Consider the following 21,860-nt stretch of genomic DNA (forward strand, 5'->3'; position numbering starts at 1 on the left):
GCCACCATCACTGTGGGGACTCGACTGATTGCACCGCGTTCGCTTGAGCGCAACCTGTCCGGAAAGTCTTGTCGCGCCGGTGTAGGATACCGAGCAGTATGCGTATGGTTCTCGGTGGACCAAGCATCTCACGTTTTCTTCGATATTCTTTCGGTAGCCACATCAGGTGCCCAAAGTAGGCATTCGATTGTGGCCAACATGCTTTCCTTCGTGTATTGTTTTTTTTTTTTTTCAGTGCTCCGGCCCCACAAAAAGAACTACATTGTTGCGGCGCAGCGAATTGCCGCATGATGAAAGTTCGATTTCATTACTTCTTTTCCGGAAAGTAAAGGTCCATGGGACGGCTCAGTTGCCGGATACTCTTATATTATTGCGATAGCAGTTATATGCACAATCCAGGCGCATTCCTGCCGTCGCCCTCATGTTCCGTATAAATAAAGTCCAAGAGCGATAACATTGTGACCGCGCGCCGCATGCTGTATGTGCGAGTGAAAGCGTAAGGGGGTGGGGGAGCGTGGTATGGGTGAGCCGACGATGGTGGCTCAGTCTTGTGTGCGCAAGGGTGAAAAGCAAGGAGGAAGCGCGCCGCCTCCTGTCGCGCGCGATACATCTGGGAGAGGGGAGGGAGGGGGTGCTAGGATCTGTGAATGTGTGGTTGCACATGTTTATTTGCCTTGTTTGACGCATTATATATAGTGACTTTTTCTTAGACAGGTATATTTATTGGAGACTTATATGTATATTTAAATATCTTGTTGCGAGCATTTGTGTATACGTGCAGTTAAGTTTCTTTCCAGTGACACTTTATTTTATTTACATCATACTGCAGGCCGTGTGGCCCAAGCAGGAGGGACAAGGTAATACACAAAAAATATGCGTACAAAAGGCAGAATTGCAAGGTATAAGACTTAAGAAATGAAACAATATAGCAATAAACAGCAATGTTGCTTAGGAAATACTAATGAGTCTGAATTGATTCAGGGGAGTTCAGATGATCGAAAGGGATGAGGTTCCATTCTTCTATAGTTCTAGGAAAGAATAAAATTTAAAGAGGTTTGTCCTGGCAACATCCCCTTTATCACATTACCAAGCTGTATATTCCATTGTATCTTCGCATTTATAATGTCCGAGGGCGAGTCAAATGAAAGTGAGCCAACCACCCCGCGCAATAATGGTTCGGTTCATTATGTGCAAGGCATGCGCGTAGCACACGGGTATCTCTCATTTACAAAAGTGACACACAGGTTAGAGGATAAAGGTTCGTTAATGCTCTCATACACTGTGTTGAACATGATTGCGTGACATAATGGACACTCCTAAAGTTGAACAGCGTGGTGTGGTGAGGTTTTTAACAGCTGAAGGTGTTTCCCAAAAAGAAATTAGTTGTCGTATGGCTGCCATGTACGTTGAACATTGCATATTATTGGCCACTGTGAAGCGTTGGAGCAAACGGTTCGAAGAAGGACGTGAAAGTTGCAAAGGCGATCCAAAGCAATCATGCAATCACCCCCAACAAAATTGCAAAGGTTCATGAGCTGATGAGAGAAAAACGGAGGATAAGCATCGATGAACTTGCAGAATGTGTGAACGTCAGTCACGGTTCGTTTCACGCCATCATTCATGAACATCTCGGTTATCGGCTTTTGTGCGCGCAATGGATGCCCAAGATTTTGAACCACCGCCAGAAGACGGAGAAGTTCGGTGCTGCCTTGACTAATCTGATCCGGTATCACAATGAGGGTGACGACTTCTTGTCTGCAATTGTGATTGGGGAGGAACCACGGTGCCACTACTACGAGCCTGACACACGACGGCAAAGTTTACAGTGGAAAGATTCGAATTCACCACGCCCGAAGAAAGCAAAGGCCGTCATTTCCGCCAGAAAGCTGTTGACTTTTTTTTTTCGATCATCAGGGGCCATTACTGATAAAATTTGCTAAATCTTGAGAGACTATCAATTGTTTCCGAATGGTGAAACGCCAGAACGGCTGTGGTGTCGCAATCAAGAACAAACGACGTGGAAAATTGAGTAACGGAGTCATCTTGCTCCGCGACGATGCCCGTGCCCACGTTGCTGATCTGGTTAATACAAGACTGGTAAAGTTCAAGTGGGAAACGCTGCAACATCCGCATGCATGCAGCTCAGGTCTGTTGCCTTGCGACTTCCACATTTTGGTGCAACCGAAAATACAGCTCAAGGGAACCAGATTCGTGTGGGACAATGACGTGAAAGAGTCAGTTGTAGATTTTTTGAAGCAGCAACCCAAGAAGTTTCATGAGACGGGAATCATGCGACTGGTTAGTCAATGGGACAAACGTCTAAATGCTCATGGAGACTACTTTTAAATAAAGTACACCATTTCTCATATATTCGCATTGGCTCACTTTCATTTGACTTGCCCTCGTATATTTTGCAGAACTCCTGACTTTTATATATGCTGTCTGTTGAGACTACAATTTCGGTGCAATTACTCACGATACACGAACGGTGACAGCTGCTCCTGCGTAATTAACAGCTGCTCCAGCGTCATTGAGATTTTTAATTGGTCATTGTATATGTACACGAATGTAAACATGGTTCTTGAATGACAAAGTTTCATTAGCATCTTTGTCCTCAACTTGTACATTTTAGGGCCTTTACATTTTTCATATCAATGGCATGCACTGCTTTGCTGGTTTCGAATTGATATAGTTCTAAAGTTCGTGTGATGTTTGCTTTATTTATTAAATAGACAAAAAACATGGAAGCACTGATATCAGTTATTTCGGGCAAAATTTTTGGCATATACAAGTATATTATTTTATGAAAAAATACATATTTCCTACCCTATTCTAAAACTCATCACTCCTGCGTGCTCCAACGCTAACACCCGCAAAGCTCTTTGGGGCCCCAAAATATTGGGGCCCCTATTCTAAAACTCTCTACTATTGCCTGTGTGTTTCGATTCAATGCATGAAAACTATTGTAAAAACATCTCGGGCCGAACCATTCATATGGTCGCGCATTAGCCAGCGAGCTGCTCAAGTGATTAGGTTTCCCATTATAAATCATTCATTCACACACACACACACATACATTTATATATGTTTTATTTATCTTCTTTCGAAACAATGGTGATCACGACTTGTTCTTCTGCCGTGCGCACAATGCATGGTCTTTCCATTTACCCCTTTTTGGTGGAGTCGCAACTGTTGCACTAGTCTACCTCTGCAAAGCAAAATCCAGTTCCTACACACCGCGGCGCACATCCCCGTGTTTTCCCACCACAACAGCCGCACCGTTGTGTTGAGGGCAGACGACAGCAGGCGGAGCCGGCAGCAATGGAGGCCAGCGCGGGTGCACTCCTCCACTGTGCAGGTGCGGCTCGCAGTGAAGTCACGTGTCCTTTCTTTCTGCTCCGTATTATCGTTCATTATCTTTTTTGTTCACTGCACGGACTTTAGCCAACCCAGATACCCCTCCCCGGCTTTTTTGGCTGCAGTGGGAAAGTAATAATAATTTTGAGACAGGGCTAAAACAAGGTGCATTTTGTTTTTTTGAGTGCAGAGCTATCACATTTAGACTTTTTCCTTGACATAAGCCTGTGCAGCATAAGTCTGCTAATTGCCAGTGTGCTAGTGTAGTCATTTGTGCTACCTGCATCTTCTGATATGAGCTAATATGCTGTCGCACTTTATCGTAACAGTGGCAGACCATCTGACGACAAACTGCTGCTTGAGTGTCAAAGGTAAATGTGATACAATTTATAGAATTGCTCCTGTGTTTTCCAGCATATATAAAAATTAGCTATATTTGCATTTATTGGTGGCATTTATTTATTTATTAGTTTTCCGACACCGCATCAACTCCGACAATGGTTTCGGAGATGTGAATATTCTCCTGCTTCACATCTAAAATAGTGCTGCACTTGGAGTATGTTTTAAACTGGCCGCATAAAATGTGATGTAATAATTATATGTGCTGCTCAAGGACTTGAGGCTCCATGTCATAATTGTAGGGTGGGCAACTACCTAAAACTACTTCCAATAATGCTTCATCACCAACTTCGGTACACATAGAAATTGGCGAGTGCTGATGCCATTTGATCACTAGAAATGCTTGTACTTGCACGAGCTTAGGCAGAAACTGTTGTCTTGCAATTTAAATGGAAGGTGCAGAAGAACAATATATCGAGCACAAATGCATTTCGTTGTTAACATCGGCATAACGATTTCAGTACTGGCGCTAAGTATAAGCAAAGAAATATATTGTTGCACTGTATTATTACTTCCTTAAATTATTATTAGCTTAGTGTTTGTGCAATATTACAGCGGCATGAAATCAAGGGTTTGACAACAGCTCATCTGGTTGGGAATTTACTTGGTACAGGATATACACCGACCAAAGTCTAAGTGAAAATTTTACTGCAGTTATTGTCTTGCTTGTGCTTTTGTAGTGATACGTAAGATAAGAATTCAAACTTCCAGGATCATAAACAGGTCAAGCTAACTATAGCACCTGCGAACCTGAAACAAGCCTGAACATTGAATGTCTACACCACAGCCACTGGAGTGCTTCCCAACATGGCTACTGGCCGTAAGTGGAGGGAGCATTAGCTGAGCTACCAGCTGGCTTGTAGAGGTCTAGGTCTAATGTACAGCTTACAAAAGAAGGCTACTAGCTAGCTGCATGCTTCCTGGGGATAGCATTCAGGAAACTTCTGAAACATGCAGGCACGCCTTGTGCCGAGTGACAACATTCAACATTTGTTAGCCGGTGAAAAACGATCACCCGAGAACGATAAGCAGGTACACAGGTCCATATTTGCGGCAGAAATGTCAGCACTAAGTGTTAGAGTGACTTCCAAAACATCAATCTCATCTGTTCGCAACATGCTGCATATTGTGGGGCCTTCTTTTGTGTGTGTCACGTGGCACATTGTTGTATTTGGCGAGCTTCCTTTAACACAGGGAAAAAAGAACCATGCAAGCTAGGGCATGTTGCGAACAATTGAAATGGATGCTTACGAAGTCGCTGTAACACCTATTCTGTTGGCATGTCTTCTGTAAATGCAGTAATTAAAAGTAGCTAATTAACCATTACAAATGAATAGGAACGACAAAAAACTTATGACATGCTTCAGGGCCCAAAACCGAAACCAGAAGCCCAACAAGGAATACCACACTAATGGCATGAAAGGCATCTTTATAAAAGGCTTCCGTTTACTTCATCTTTTTTTAAACTTGGGGAATGATAGCTGGGTCGCCCTGTTTACCACAAATATATAGAGTGAGATAGCGCAGTGGACTAAGCAAAAAAAAGCTTCGCTTTAAAACAGTGTCAAGCGACGTGTAGAGAATGCAGGAGAGGCGACTCCCATGAATGCGCGATGTGCCTGCCCTCCATCCCTTCATGTCTCAACAAATAGTTCCTTCGTAGACACCACTGGCACAAGGAAGAGGTAAACCCCTGGTGTATGTATATATGCATAGGACGCTAGTAAACCCCGCCGCCAAATGGGTACAGCAATACGTTACAGTCGAGCGCCTGTAAAACAAAAAGACCTGTATTATAAATTTCTCATGCCCCGGCCGAATTCCGATCTGCCACTTCTGGTACCAGTGCCATCTTGCAGTGCTGCCTAGCATCACATGAAAAGGTCTTGCATTTCTGCAAGAGCCGTGTGATGCATGTGTACGTGGAGCGCCTTCAGAGCGAAGACCACTACAACGAACTTGCCTGTACAAAAGAAGGTAATAGAGATGTCCCCAAGGGCCGATTTGTTGTGTTACAAGGAACGCCACTTCCTTCTGTAGCAGCCACCATGGCCTCCGATAGTTGCACACACAAATCTCGGAGGCCATGCCGTCGCAAAGCGGCGGCCCGTACCGAAAGCGCCGCTGTGCAGGAGGGTCCAGTCATCGCAGTTGCTTCCATAGAATGAAGTGTGCAGCAGAAAGATGGCGACTTCATTTGCTAGTTATCTCTTGAATTCCGCTAACTGGTCCAAAAAAAATTGTCTCTGGCAGCTAGCACAATTCTAAACCTTGAGCTTAAATAACTCAATGCGGTGGCCATCACTCCTATGAGAAATCTAACTGTTTAAATTGAATGATTAACATAACTACATTATTTACTTTACCACACATTTCAACTACCAATTGTCGCTAATGAGCTTGTAGGGCATATCGACTTGGTACAATATCTGAGGATGGCACCAGTTTCGCGATATGCTTCGTCTAACTTGGTGTAAAAAATGCACTGTTGTACCACTTAATTTTTAAGAAAATGCTGCTTATGCATTGAAGCACAAAAGTAACGGGAACCCCAATGCAGTTTATCATATACTTTGAAAATTAACATCTCAAACCTGGTGCGGCCCAGAGAATTCGATCCATGTACTTGGACACACCTTGCAAACTCGCTGACGACAATTTGTTGATTGAAATGTGTGCTGTAAAGTAATTGATAGGAAAGTTTATTAGTGTAAGTGTTAATTATTCATTAAGCATTTCGATTTCTCATAGAAATAACGGCTGCCTCATCGAGTAAATTAGCTCAAGGGCTAGAATCACAGGCAACGTTTTTAAATTTGGGGCAGCTAAACAAAAAGAAGCCTGGTATAACAAGTGGTATGATGCACAATCTTTACAATGAAGTGACCTGCAGAACGAATTATTTTGGAGGTCCCAAGCGCTTCATTATAAAGGCATTTGACTGTTAATCAGTCACGCGCACACGAGCAGTTAGGATCAGCAGATGAGCGATTTCATGAAGAAGATTAAGAGGTATTTCCCTGACTTGCCCGGAGGATATGCCCACCACAACTACCTGTCAAAAAAAAAAAGAAAGGGCAGGAACCATAGGACGACGACCATTAAACAATAGCTTTCCCAGCATACCTGCCGATATATGTGGCTGGGGATACTTATTTGTCGAGCTCTTTTGGTTAAAGTTATGAGGCACATAGGTGCTTAACTCTGCACTGCTTTCAAGACTTGCTGGTGTTAAACAAAAATAAAACCTTTGCGAGGAGACATTGTTCACTGGTACGACAGATCGACCCAGCACGTCACTAGCTTTTGGTTCACAGAGATCAGCCCAGTTTATTTGGCCAGACAGACATCCACGCAAAGTGGGAAAAAGAGTCGAATAAAACTTCGCCCGAGTAACTACAGAATTTGGGCAGGCTACATGACGCAAGTGCGACACGGCCTTTTGGCTCGGGCAATGGGGAGACAACACTCCCTAACGACGCTTTAGAATTCCCAATATATAAACAAAATTTCTGGCTCAATCAAAGGTGACCTCTCTAAAGGACGCCAAGTTTAATGTGTAAAGTAGAAATTAAGATTCTAGTATCAACGGTGGTGAAACAAGGGATGTATTCGGCTTGAGCCAAAGTCTGTTGAGGTCTTGACAAAGATGAGTCTTCTTGTCGAAGCATCGTCTCTAGCCTTAAGCCCAATGTACACATTGATTAAATGCCTCATCCCATCACCATGACGTACCCAACGTCCATTATGAGACGGCCCTTTCCTCGCTGGTTTCTCCACAAAAAGCGGGGCACTGGTGACCTAGGCCGATGCTCTAAATGTCGACGTTATCCCATTTTGGGGGGAGACACCGGCGAAGAAATGCTATCTCATGATGGACGCCGGTGACACGATGGTGATAAGACCCTTCACCGCTCCGTAAAAATCAGGACTTGCACATCCTTTAGTACACATCCTGCACACCAAAGCGTTGCAACATCCTACTATACCACGAGACCACATTCTGCGTCATGACCTAACAACACTGTAACCTCCTGGAAAGAGAAACCGAAATTAGCTGTACAAAAGCCAGTTTGTTAAATTAATGAGGGTGCTTTGATGAGGCTTGTCAGTCTCTTTTCGAGGGTGTAGAAAAACAGGACCTTCATTTAACGAAAAAATAAAGAGTAAAACAAATGTGTCAGTGCTCCTTGAAGTTCAGTCGTTGGTCACTGCGCGCATGCTTTTCTGCAGGCTTTGCCTAGAGTCAAAATCTGCAGATCACAATAAAATCACCAACAAAATACTGCACAGAGAACAATTTTTCTTTCTTGATTTTCATTCTGTACATATTTACAGTCGCAATAAAGCACAAACAAAATAGAAAACACACCCAAATTGCACATCTCGGCTACAACACGACACAAAGCTGATAGAAGTTTGCTGTTCCACACACAAGCCAGATGTGCATCTTTCAAATAATACATATTTCCTAGATTGTATTGTCTCGGCTGTACATCGCCAGTGGTTCAGAACGCCTCTCTCGACAAAATCGCCATTCTGCAACTCGAGTTCAGCCCCACTTCCATGCTCCGGTACAGGAAAGACTTCGTCACAAAACTTCTGTAATGCTCTATTTACAAAAAAAAAAAAAAAAATCTAATGGAATACAAACATGCAGCAATTTAGAGCAGCTGAGCCGTTTGTGAAGAGAAATAAATGTATGCAATTTTCATTTAAAGAGAGAAACAAATGAAAGACCACCGCATTCAACAATCAACCTGACATAACAGTTGAGCAATCAATACATAGCATATGCTTAAGCAAATGAGCAACAAGATCGAAACGACAGAGCTAAAAATGCGTGTGCACCGACCTCATATATAGCTCCTCAAAATAAAGATTCTGCTATCGCATTGTGTATGTACAGTCCACTACCTCGCACAATACTGTGAACACGACCAAAGTCCACAAAATCCAGTCTCAAAGTAACTGGATTACTGTGTCAACGTTCCAAACTCTGCCTTAAAGCCACACAGAAGCATGGCTCTGTGTGATTTTCATGGCCTTCCGTACTCAGCGGGCATATTTTCTTGTGCACGCCGCCACGAAGAAGCAGACAATGCAGAGTGGTGGTCGCGTGTGGCATGACCCCCGACACTGGCTTCGACTGATCGTTCAATCTTTCAAGTACCGTGTCAACTATCTCAACTTGAAAACTGGGTGCGGTACTACAACATCATAATGGAGAAACGGCGTGGAGAATTAAGATACAGGCACAAGAAGTGACTGAACAACACAAGCGCTATCTTCAGTGCCTTAATTGCTCGACAGGTGGCGTCCAAATCCACACCTCAGCAATCATCGCCTGTGTGTAACAGTAGCAGATCTCTCAAAGGCTGTGCCTTTGCTGGCTGCATGCACCGGAAGCAATTCAAGAGCTGGAAACATGTCATAAATACCATGCGTTAGACATCACCTGTTCCTTTTCACATCCACGTCGAATTTTTGTGCACTGTTTATCTACCACATGTTAATCTCTGCCATGCTCTAGGCCTCAGAGATTGGGAATACGCATGCAACCTCATAGGCCACGTCACGCACGACGTCCTCTCTCCGTTGTCTGCCGCTTGGTGGCGCAAGCGAGGGTCCTTGCTCAGCGGAAGCAAAGGGCAACACAACGAGGTCACATGTGCAAGGGACACTGCAATTCAGGTAACTGCCAAGGTAATTTAGAAACACTGAACCAGTACCTCGCTTTAGCATAGGTAGCACTTCAAATTGGAACCATCAGAGAGCCATGGGCAAGGTCGGCAGAAGCGGAAACGTCTGAGGTACAGTTTTCCATTCGGTCAACGTCCTACTATTTGAAAGCGCAAGCACAATAGCCAAAAAGAATGGCCACCATAAATGCACATTCCAGAAATAACTGCAAGACAAGATTCGATTGTTGACCCACACTTACACACAGCCACAAAAGCGCTTACAGTGAAGATGCATTGAATTGTATGTTTCCATGAACACAGCAATGTATCCATTATCCTTCTTCCTGATGTCTTCTCCCTCGTCCCCGAAAATTTTGGACTTGCCATTACAAAGGTGCGATACACAAGGTGCCGAGCACCTGTTGAGACTCGTGTGCTCAGAGATAAAAAAAATTAATAAATGTGTCTCTTCAAGAAGCTAAAGATGCAGAAAAATGCCAAAATTCTTAACTGCTGTCATCGATTTCTGTTCTTAATTAAAGGAAACATAAAAACAGCAATGTCTGTGAACAGAGTCGAGTCATGATTGAAGTTCAATGAATCAAAGTCCTTGTCTAAATGTTCTGTACACAAACAAGAATGCAGATCATCTGCTCTGTGTGAGACAAAAACACCCAAAAAGTAAAATATTGCGTGCTAAATTTGCACAAGAAAAAACGTGACGCCATTCGAGAGCACAATATTGCTGCAGTTTCATGTTCAAGTCTTGCTTCTGCCAACATTAATAACTTTCTTAAGAACTCCGTTACCACACTTTGCATTATTATGCCACAATGTGTGATGACTCCGTTAACTGTAGATTAATGCAGCTATAACGAGTTGCCAAAGCTTTGTGACGAGCTTGAGGCTGCTCAACAATGACAGCCACTGAGCTAGCAACAAATCCTCGGTACTGACATAATGCCACCAGTACGGATGGCATAGATGATTAAATGATACTGTGCCTATTAATACCAAAATGGTGCAAAATTACTTGACTAAAATATTTAAAGACAACACTCTAGTTTAGTGTTTTCTTTCAAAACAAGTGGCTCTTCTGTGGCCATCTGCAGGCCTGGTACACACTCTGAGAAATGGACTTTCAGAACTTGTTACTTGCTGTGCTGTCCATAAACCAGACTACATCGTTACAGCGTGGCATCGGCCCACCTTTTTCTGCTACAACGCTTCATGTAATGGCCCTGTCGGGCCGCAAGAAGCTTTTTGCAGCGAAACAAATGTGAGTACTTTAGTACAGTATTTCGTACCACATGCTCATCAAAACATAGGTGCCCTGAAGTTTCCATGCCAGACAAATTAGAAGGACCGTGCTACCCAAAATAGAAAAAGAAAAAAGAGAATGTAAGAAGGAAGCCAGCCGCTAAGTTTGTACGCTTATGTAAAATATACTTGCCAGAAACGGACTGAAATGCAAACAGGGATTGCTCGTACAAAGCATTATCTTTACTTAGGGCAAGTTAATCCATATCACTCACTTCATTCATATTAAACTGTTAAGTTACCAACGCAAGAAGTTTTACAAGTGTCAAACCTTTGCCATTCTACGACTTTCTATGCAAATTTTCGATTTTGCTAAATAACAGAGGCCATAAAGACACAAAGAATGTACTGGTATCAGCGTAAATTGAAACGTGAAGCCGGAAGCGATTAGCATGTTCTGTTGCGTTTCCTTGTTCGACTGTTTTGTCACAGCAAGATTTGGGGCTACACAAAGCTTTGAAGCCGCCCGTGAGAAAGTTGCCCATTGGACTATCATGTCCAATGGGCAACTTGTGTCGCAAGAGTCCAAATTACTTCTTTATTGTTCGTGTTTCATCTTGCGCTAATGGTACATCACAAGTGTTAACTTTTGACTATGCGAAGGCCCTTATCTGCAGTTAAATTTAGCTGCGAGCAAAATACTTTACGCAACCAGCTCCGGGCAAAAAAAAGTTAATTAAACAATGTTCTACATGAGTGACCGCATGACAAACAGTGCTCAAAAACTGAAACACGAATAGCAATAATGCCTTTTGCATGTAATTACATATAAGAGCAATGCGCAATTGCAGTAGATGGTTTCTAAGTATAGAATAGTCTTAAGTGACTGTGATAGAGCCTGAATGAAGCTGTTGTTACAAATACAGGCAAACCTGGAAATGAGACAATGAATTGGAGTAGTTTTAAAATCGTTAGTGTTTCGATTTTTTAGCTCTGTACAATCTCTGCGCAGTCCCTGAAACAGTGAAACAGTGAACACAGTGCTGCCTGAAAACCATTATGTCTGCTCCTGTCCTGCTCCCATCTCACAAATGAGGGAAAATGGGAAAAACGCAAAAGGTGCGTTTGCTGATTGCAACTTGTACGCATTTTAAGTTTGTGTGGATGGAGTACATGCGCCTTTAGAGGACATAGAGCTGTTTCAGCCCAATTAAAACGCAAATAGAAAATAAAAAGAGTGAGAGAGAGAGAAAGAAGCAATTTCTTTCTAGAGAGCTTAACAAAGACAAAAGCTAAAAGCATTCACTGTCTATGCACACAGTGCATCTGCTGCACTACACCAACACTCATACTATCAAAAAGTTTCTAAAAATTGGTAAGAACCACACACACACAGAAAAGATAAGAAAAAAGTTGGAGATGCTAAGAAGATTTTTTAAAAGATGCAAAGTTGAGAATGGACTGGCATGACCTTACAAGTGACAAGAGAAGCATAAGCCACCCTCGCAGGCCCTTAAGGACACTGCCTTACAGGGGCAGCTTTTTTGTTTTGTTTTGTTATGCATAAGCTTTTCAACCTTCCATAGAGGAGCACTACCAGTCACACTGCAATGCGATGAATATCTCTTCCTTCAAGTGCTTCTTTTCATTTTGCCCAAACAGAAGTTTCAAGCAACATCTTCATGCGACACGAAATGCCAAACCAGGTGCATTATTTGTACAGCTGCGTAACTTATTTCGAAAGATTTATAATCCAGTCACTTTCTTTTTTTTTTATGTTAAAGATAAGCTTAATTATGGGCCATAATTTTTTAGTGTGAACTTTTAAGTGAGGATCTCACGCTAGGTAGTGTTCGTGTGACATCACAGACATCATTATTGTTGTCCTAATTGCACACCTTCCACAACCCTTCTGTAGATGAGTGAATGGAGGCGACAATGCACAGATTGTTGCTGTGCTATTTGTTCGGGACTATGGTGCCGACGATGACATCCGTGCATACTCCTATAGATTAATGTTCTGTAATATTTCTTTTGTTGCATAACTGGGACATACGTATACATATAATAAAACAAAGCTCTGGATTTCGTTTTTGTATACTGGAGGGAAATAATCAGCACACGTACGAAAAAGTGTCTTCACTTACACTTACTTTTTCGTACGTGTACCAATTCTTTCGCTCTGCTATATAACATACATATACCAGTTATGCCACAAACGAAGTGATAGCCCTTGCAAACGCACCACAGCAGATCTTTCACTTAACATTCAACTACCAGAAAAACTCAATAAAAGGCAAGCACTTATAAAAGGAAAACAGAAACAAAGCATTTCATTACCTTACTGACAATGACTCTCGCACGCTTCTCTCTGCTTTGAAAGGACAACACAGATTTGTAACTGCAGCATGCACAAGTCAAAGAACGACGTCATCATGATCATCATCAATTGCATGGAGCCCCCACCTGGGTCACCTGCAGAGGATGTCACAAGCGAACCTTCCCAAAACGACTTCAAAATGAGAACTAAGGACACAGAAACACAGTGCGAATATTGCGAAATGATAACACGAATGCACCGACAAAGCTGGGACACAGGCACGGGTGAAATCTGCACAACCAGGACAGTACGAGTAGTCCAGCCAAGCAATGAAACGTTTCTGCCCCCGGGGTCACTAGGAAAGAAATAGCTATGAAACGTGAACATGGCTGTTATAAGCCAGGTTCTCACGATGTTGTGCCAGTGTTCACGTACATAAAACGTGACGGTGCCATGAAATTCCATGCTTAACGACGATGAATCTTCTCCCACACCCATCACCCTTTTGGTTTTGACTCCTCTGCTTTTGCATCGACTAGTAAGGATGCCTTTATCACTTCCAATTGATGTTCTTAGTTGAGTACACCTTAAACTACAGTGAACGATAACTGTTCCCCATTTCAAGATTGAAAAAATGCTCAGTCTTACTTTTCTTTATGACATTACATGAACAAAACACGGGACAGCTTGCCATTACGCACATTTCCAGCAAGTCAGCATTACATGTACTGTACTACGCATGATTAAAATTAAAATTACACTTCTTAAAATCATATGTTAGAATATCATTCTTTGCTATGGATGTCATGATTAGGTGTGCAGAAGTTAGCAGAGAGGCCGGGCAGGGCATCTGTGCCCTTTGTCTAGAGTATGCCATTTTAGTCATCTGCAACCAGCACAAGTTGAAGGCCCAGAAATCAAGCACTCCAGACTCAAGAGAGCACTGGAGTTCTGAGAATACAATGCGAACACCCCAGTGTACAACACAGGGTCACCTATAGTAACATGCACCCACCGTCCTGAACACTTTTGAAAAGGGATGCATGGCTAAAAAATGTTTTTTTTTTTCACCAGGAATATTGCGCACCAGCATACACAACTGGTTGCACAGCCTTGACAGCGAATGTGCCTGCAAAATGCGAGGAACTCAAGACGGAGCAAGCGTGGGTCCACGACAATCGGCGATTACACCCGCCACACCGATATTAACACACCATGCACGCAGTGCTTATTTACACATTTGAATACCTATAAACAGGATCAAACTTCCTCTCTTTTTTTTTTTTCTGACCAGTTCCACTCTTATCCCCTTCTTTTAAGATAAAACATGATATCTTTGGAGCTGCCCAACAAAACCATCACACACTCTTCCAGGCCATCTCTCGCCAGCAAGATCAAAGAACCCTACACTCCGCATTACATTTGAGTCCTTCAATAATGCCGAACATCCAAAAATAAAAAACGGCACGACTGGCAATACAATCTCCAAGCCAGTTTCTAACGCAAGCATATACGAGACCTAAATTACATACCACGTTGCGGAACCAGCACCCAACTCGTAAACATAAATAGTGAGCTTCACTAGAAGTAACCGTTTCTATACTAAGGAATAAATAACAGCTCAGAAATGCACTTCGATGAATAGTGTTTCACCGTGCCATCGTTAAATGTGTTCATCCTAACAGTAGATCAGTAACAGGTGCACAAACGTGCGGGCATGAATGCCTCTCGAGAACTGTATGAGCTTCAGCTGACCTAGAACGGTTTGCCAACAGTGATTCTGTACATCTAACCTTCATCTTTCGTCTGTATACACAAACCACCACCACTGTTTCCCTGCATTTTCGTAAAAGCCGCGGTGTTCCTATAAACGCGTTTGTCCATCACAAAAACCGGTTCACGCAAGTTTGACGACATTTTGCCCATGTCTCACAATATGCACGATGGGGTCACATTTGACGAGATGCCGCCAAAGACGAATGCTCGAGCTGATGGAATGCTTGCGCGAGTACTAGGAGTGCCTATGTCTAGTGTTACCAACGGCCGTGTATTATAGCGAGCAAACGTCATTTCCACACTTAGACACACCAATCCCATAAATTCATTTGAATCCACAATATCCTTGCACCCACCGCACCATGCATGGCCCTTTTCTTACGAAACGCAGAAGAAAAAAAATTGTGGTACAGGTCTCACCCTTTGTCACGCCATATTACGGCACCCAAGGCCATCACAAACGAGCAACGAGATAACGGAAATTACGCGATACTGGCAGCAGATCACCGCCAAGGACTTGTAGCTGCTAAAATAATTTTTTTTCCACCCGAATTAAGCACAGAAACTCGCCTGCTTTCCTTCAAACCGCCCTCTCAGCATCTTTAGAACCTCGTGCGCATGAGTGGCATCAAAGGCTGGAACACTTCCAGCGGTAGTGTAGCACCCAAACTCCGTGGCAGAGTCTGGCAACAATGATGGAAGAACTTGCGTGGCGTGAGAAACACCACCTACCCAACCTGACACAGACACACACACACACACACACCCTCTGACATCACATACAGCTGCTGCAACCTCGCGACAAAAGTGTGCCAAAACCTTGCATCGCAGTCTGCTGGAGGTGGGGGCGATGCAACGGTTCACCAGTTCTTCCTCTCGAGAGAGTGCTCGGCTTTTCACCGCTGATTGAGGTGGAATAAGTGCAATGAGAGGGAGAGGCAGAAAAAAAAAGAAAGAAACGCCTAGCTGGGAGTCTGAGGTGGCTCGCTGCTGAAGTAGGGTGCGGTGTCTCGGTCAAGCAGGGTGTGGCAGACATTGCACACGGCGAAGGGGCGCAGCTTCGGACCCGACCGCACCACCCGGCCGAGACACTCGGTGCAGAAAATCTTCCCGCAGTGGTTGCAGTGCGGCTGGAAGAGACCGAACGGGAGAAAACATGTCGGGAGGGGGTGCACGAGTTAGACACCCGGTGGACAGAACATTCTGAAAAGTGGATCAGGGTTGCCAGGCTCTGAATTCAAAAACTGGTCACAGACACCCCAGAAAGTATTAGGCCAGAAAGTAGCTAGCCTATATTACTTAACAGAAAAAATAGCCAACAAAGTAGCCAAACTGCCATTAAATGATCTCCACAGTACATTCTCCCCCACTCCATAGCAGTCTACACAGGTATGAGCGATAAACAATAACTCAAATGTGGATGTACTTGCATTAACATTGCCTTGAATACTTAAACTTAAGGTATACAATGCAAAAGATTGCTGTGTTTTGAGACCCAGTATTACTGGCAAGGTTGTGGTACTTGATAGTGACACTTGAAGCACACGAAAAGTATCCAATCAGCAAAGTAGCCAGTGTGGTGAAAAGTAACCAGGCCTTGCCTCCCTCAATAGAAATACAGTAGACTACCTTTAAGACGAACTCAAAGGGACCATGAAAATGTTTTTGTCTTATCATAAGAACAACTGGCAAACATGACCAGGTGCATCCAAATATCTTACTTCAAAACAGTAAATAAAGTGAGGGAAGGGGGGGGGGGGGGGGCGGATGGAATGACATAAAAAGCATTTATTTAACTGAACTTAATCAAAAACTGTTTTCAAGTGGTTCTCTTGCTTGGTTTAATCCAGTCCGTGATGGATGTTTGGCACTTCTGTGCAATTCGGTGAGCAGCCACAAGTGATGCCATCTCACCTAATGACCTTAAAAATTCTTCCTACCTTCGTGCTGCTAAAGAAGTTCACTAGGGAATTAAAGCAGGCATCTGCCACCTCACAGGTTATCAGTACAGGCTCCGAGCTAGTGAAAGTGCGAAGGAGCACGATGCAACACAACCTAGAGAAAAGTCTAGGTGACGTTGGGCAGAGCGGGGAAGGAGAAACGAGGCAAAGGGTCGCAGAGGAGGAAGGTAGCCGGAGGAGTGCTAGGCTGACCTCATCTGGCAGTTGCTACAGGTTTAGTTTGCGATATGGATGTACCAGGTTCGTCTCGTGATAACACTGTCCTCGCACGCCATACGCTGTGTGTGCAAGTAAAGGCATGTGACGATAAGAAAATCTTGCATGTGCAAAGAAGGAAAGGGGGAGTGGAAGGGGTGTTCTACTTCAGGCGTGCAGCCTTTACCTTGAAAGCGATCTGCTTTGGGAGGTCAGTCTAGGTGGATGGCTCACAGCTTTGCATGCACTGTATTCTCGCCGCTCAGTTCGCGTTAAAGTGATAGACAGCGCAAAGGTCACTTCGCTCGCTGCTGCCGCTATTCCTCACGCCACCATTTTGACAGCGAGCTTTTGTGACCATCGGGTGTGATGTGTTCATGTTTGCCTGTTCGCACTGGCACCATGCTTGTTAGTTTCGTTAGTAAGTGAATGTTTACAAGGGGGTGTTCTACTCTGGCAGGTACTGCGCATGGCGCGGCCGAGCAAGCCAAGTCTTGAATACAATCTGCGATGCGGACAGCCAGGTGCACCGAGGGCCAATAGCGTTGTATGCTCTACAGCACCCATAAGCTTGCACTTCACCCGCGTTCATGAAGTGAAACGTCACTGTTTATTTTTGTTTCCTCCTCTTGTTTTCGCCTGTGTCCACAGGCAATGTGAGCGCAGGCCTCTAGTACGGTGCCTTGATGCGTGCGCCCCTGGGCACGGTGCGTCGAGGCACCATAGCCTCCAGGATCGCTAGTGGTGACGGTCACTTCGAATGTTCGTCTTAACCTGAAGAGCATATCTGAGGCAGTTCGTCTTAAGCATTCTTTCTTTTTTTGCATTGATTCTATGCAACACCAAACAAACATTCCTATGCTGTTCGCTATATGCGAGAATTCGGCTTAACCAGGTTTGTCTTAACGAGAGTTCACTGTAATTCTTATCACCAGTTCTTTCTCTAGAAGCGGCACTGCCCAAAAGCACTTCAATTAGACAAGGCTTTAGTTGCCAGAGCAGTAATACCAGTAAGGCAGAGGGCCTGTGTGATATAAGAAAGATCGCCTGAAGAGAAGTGAGTCAGATTTGCGTTTTCACAACTGTCACGAGTGTGACGGAAATGGCAACCTAAAAGCATACAGTCCAGCCTAATCCCCACAGGAGGGCATCTTGCAACAGCAGGGGAAGGGGTGTTTACAAGCCAATTACCTTTTTCTCCCAATAAGACCATTTGACAATTTTGCATTTTGGATGTTATTAACGATCCACGGTGCAATGGTACCAACCAAAGTCAGATTTTCCACCCGATGTACAGCACACACAAAATAAGTGCAATTTCCTCAACCTTATTTTAGATTTCTTTCACACGTTTCTTCACGTGATAAAAACACCAGGAATTTTGGCCAAATCAACCATTCTCACCCCTCAAAGTGGTGGGATGTCAACCAGAGCAGTCAGTGGGTGGCATTTCCCTTCCCGCCCACTGTAGGAAGAACCCTGATGGCATCGATTCTGCAACTAGTGAGGCAGAATGCTGTGATGTAAAACGGCAGCTAAGCTGAACACCAAGCATATGCCCACACTCCTACCAGGACCCACAAAAAAAGATATTGAACAGGTGAGGGTCACCGGGTGAAAACAACACAGAGAAGCATGACAGCAACCCTGGCTTTTAATGGCAGAGGAACTTCATCAACGTCTCTCAATACCTTTGCTTGCCCTTATTTCTGCAAGTTTAACCCTAGGCAACAGTCATTGAGGCTGATGGTCAAAAGCAAACAATAACAATGGAACTACAGCGTACTAACCTCTGGATAACAAAGAAGGGTTCTCTTCTAAGCACAAGTTAAGCATGACTGTTTCAAGATGCTCTCTCAACAGATGCGACTAAATTTAACAGGAAGGCGGAGGCTTGAAGAGCTGAGCAGTAGTTGAACAAGTAATGTCGCTGGTGCCGTCTCGACAAGGAGACCTGTCTTCCTCAGGTCAAAGACAGATCTCCTTGTTATGTCGGCACCAGCGACATTTCTCGTTCGACCACTGTTCATAAGAACATAGCAATATAAGCAACATAAGATAACAAGCAGGCACTAGACCAACCACGCTCACCTTTTCCTTGCGAGAGTGCAGGGCCTTTTTACAGCCATTGCATTCATTCACATCATCTTCGTGCTGCCATCGGACTTCACTGTCAGACTGCCGGATCTTCTCCAGCTCCACCTGGGCAGGGCACAGTTGGGAGCTGGGTGGAGTCTCAAAGGCCTTTCCAAACGGAGGCACCACAGTGACAATTGACACAAAATGACCTATGGTTCGGTGACATATGCATGGTCTCAAAACAGACAAGGTAACTCCATGCTGCAGCCTTCCTAGCAAGCCAAAAACAACAACAACAAAAAATCCATCAAAGGTGACTGTAGGAGCAAGTGAAGCTTCACACGGTTTCAACTGTCCTGGCACCCTCTTGCTGCCGTCAAGCTTCTCGTCGTTTAGCACCATAAAGCCACTTCTAATTCATGATGCTTCGCTCTTCACTGATCAACAGGAGACTACATTTCAAGCCATCTAGGCAGTGTTATGAAAGCCGTCAGCACAGAGCAACAGTATAACACAGGCCACAGGGTCACGTCCTTCCTGCCAGGACAAAGCACAGGCGTGCTTCCACCACAGCAGGATGATGTCATCACCAATGCAACTTATCAATCGACACCACACCCTAACCACATCCTCCTTTTCTCTTGTCACACCCCCTCTCCACGTTCCTTCCTCATCTTCACAGTCACACGGTCACAGCATCACAACTTGTCCTACTCGGCAAAGAAAGCTTAGGTTAAAAATTGTGTTCTTGTCATTTATCCACCCTCAGAAACACCGCCACTATGGCCGGGGATTGAACAGGCGACCTCGTGTTCATTAATGTTCAAATGAAAATTTGCACACTTGACCTAGCACGCAGTTCAGTGTCGCCTTGTAGCATTGCGACCACTTGCTTACAGTCTTTTTAAGCCCCGTGTTCATTGTGTTCAACAAGAGAGGTGAAACACACAGCAGGGCAAACAGATGACAGACAAGACACCAACAGTCTGAACTGGTGCTGGCATACCTGGAGGGACTGTGACAGCTTGACAAAGTCCCGTTGGACTGCCTCGCTGTTGTCCAGTTCCATCTGCAAGGTCTGCACTCGACCTCTCAGCCGCGTAACCTCTTCTTCCAGTTTCTCCTACGTGGAAACAGCCAGCAGCATGAAGGTGACATTGACACCAATAGCCTTTTGCTCCAGACCAATATCTTGGTTTTGCATATGGCATGCACCTATCTGAGTGCCCGCAGTTTACATTTAGTGCTAATTCTAGAAAAAGCGCTGAAGAATAAGCGCACTCGAAAGAAGACGCCAAGACACCACACCACTGACGAGTCAAGAACACTGATTTTGGTGAAGTATCAGTTCATTTCTGTTTTAGTGCCCCGTTTTCACTGAGCATTTTCTAAAGTGAATCTGTTCTGACTTGCCAGGTAAACTATTGTTTTACATGGTTGGTGCAGGCATTAAGAGCCAACCACTTGACAACCCAGCTTTGGGCATTCACAGATGTGGGGCTTTTGCATTGCAATTTAATACGCTTGCCTTCTGTTAATTTGACCCTCATGAAACCGATGAAATTGGTTGAATTATCCAGTAGGTCAAATTAGGCAAGAAGCAACAAAAACGCCAAAATGCACCTGCGTTTATTGATTTGGAAGTGTTCGTCCACATTCTAACATGTTCCTAAATCAAATGCACGCCACTTCTTATGGGTTCGAACTAGCAAACTAACATAAAAATTATATTAGAGCTTCTAAACAACGTAGAAATTGAATGTATGCCCGATTTCTAAGCAAAAGAAACGTAACATGCCTCCAATTCTGGCAAAAAGAAGAAAAGACAATACTAGCAAACTTTACCTTCACAGAAAAGTACTTTTATTTACTTGAAGTCTAATAATTACTCTGAGCCAGCCCTTTATCGCTATGTTCATCTGTAGAAGTTATTACATGTCAGGGTGCTCCAACATTTCCCAGTATTTCTTGCAAAGCTGAGTGGACACAATGCTCACATAAAAGGGGGGGGGGGGGAGGGGCATAAAAAGAAAAGAACCATAGCACCACTAAAATGTGCCAGTGCTCCTTTAAACGAAATCCATGTTTGGAAACCACAAGTTACAAGAAAAATGCCTCAACCAGAAATACCCTCACCCAAATAAACATGTCTTTCCTTTTTAAGACAAGAGGCTTGCCTTTGTGGTGGTGAGCTGGTCGTGGCCTCTCTGCAGCGAGACCACCCGATCGTCCAGCTGGGTCGTCAAATGGGCCAACCGCGCCTCGCATGCCTGCAGGCACTTCTCCTTCTGCTCCCGGAGCTGCCGCTCCTTCTCCAGCTGCTCACGAACGCCCGTTAGCAGATCTGAAAGAGAACATCGTTCAAGCCAAGCAACAGGCCAAGCAACTGGTCCAAATCTATAGCCAATCAGTTGGTCCGCAGAGGAGGACAGTGGTATTGTCTGTAGTAGTCAGCCTGTTCTCAAAAGCACGGGAGAGTAGTTGAATTCAAAACCAATGAGCTGGTATTAATACAGGACTATTCAAAAATAAGGAGGAATGTTGAGTTAAACCGTATTAGTAAATTAAAACTGCGCTCCTGCAACTGCAAAACTGTCACTATTATCACAAGAGCAGGCCAGGTAAGCAAGAAAATGAGGCAAGAACGAAAGGTAGGCGGCGATGCCTCCACGAGTTCCCCCACCAGTTCGATGTGACATCACAGATTTCAAATGTCTACTCGGACCTATTTCGTTGACTGGTGGCGAGGATGGACCATGTGCATTCTGAAGGAGCAATATGTTCAACCCAGTAGGTTCCGAGAACTCTCGCGGCACCAAAATGGCAGAA

At 44.2% G+C, this 21,860-nt stretch overlaps 1 protein-coding gene across 5 annotated transcripts in view; it reads right to left on the bottom strand.

Moving 5' to 3' along the window:
* Window positions 1–215: 215 nt before the first annotated feature.
* The window catches only part of LOC126548229 (rab GTPase-binding effector protein 1-like), a 77,273-nt gene continuing 55,628 nt past the window's right edge, over window positions 216–21,860 (bottom strand). For 4 of the 5 annotated variants that reach the window (XM_055063768.1, XM_055063767.1, XM_055063766.1 and 1 more), the window contains 4 exons: window positions 21,209–21,375; window positions 20,038–20,154; window positions 19,044–19,154; window positions 8,043–15,926 (listed from right to left, as the gene is read on the bottom strand). In XM_055063768.1, coding sequence (XP_054919743.1) covers window positions 15,759–15,926; window positions 19,044–19,154; window positions 20,038–20,154; window positions 21,209–21,375 — 563 coding nt within the window. In that variant the 3' untranslated portion in view covers window positions 8,043–15,758. Of the gene's footprint in view, window positions 3,477–8,042; window positions 15,927–19,043; window positions 19,155–20,037; window positions 20,155–21,208; window positions 21,376–21,860 lie in introns of those variants that run through there. The other variant, XM_055063769.1, reaches the window with a different exon arrangement.

The sequence above is a fragment of the Dermacentor andersoni genome, chromosome 3 (assembly GCF_023375885.2).
Source record: "Dermacentor andersoni chromosome 3, qqDerAnde1_hic_scaffold, whole genome shotgun sequence".
Classification (NCBI taxonomy): Eukaryota; Metazoa; Arthropoda; class Arachnida; order Ixodida; family Ixodidae; genus Dermacentor; species Dermacentor andersoni.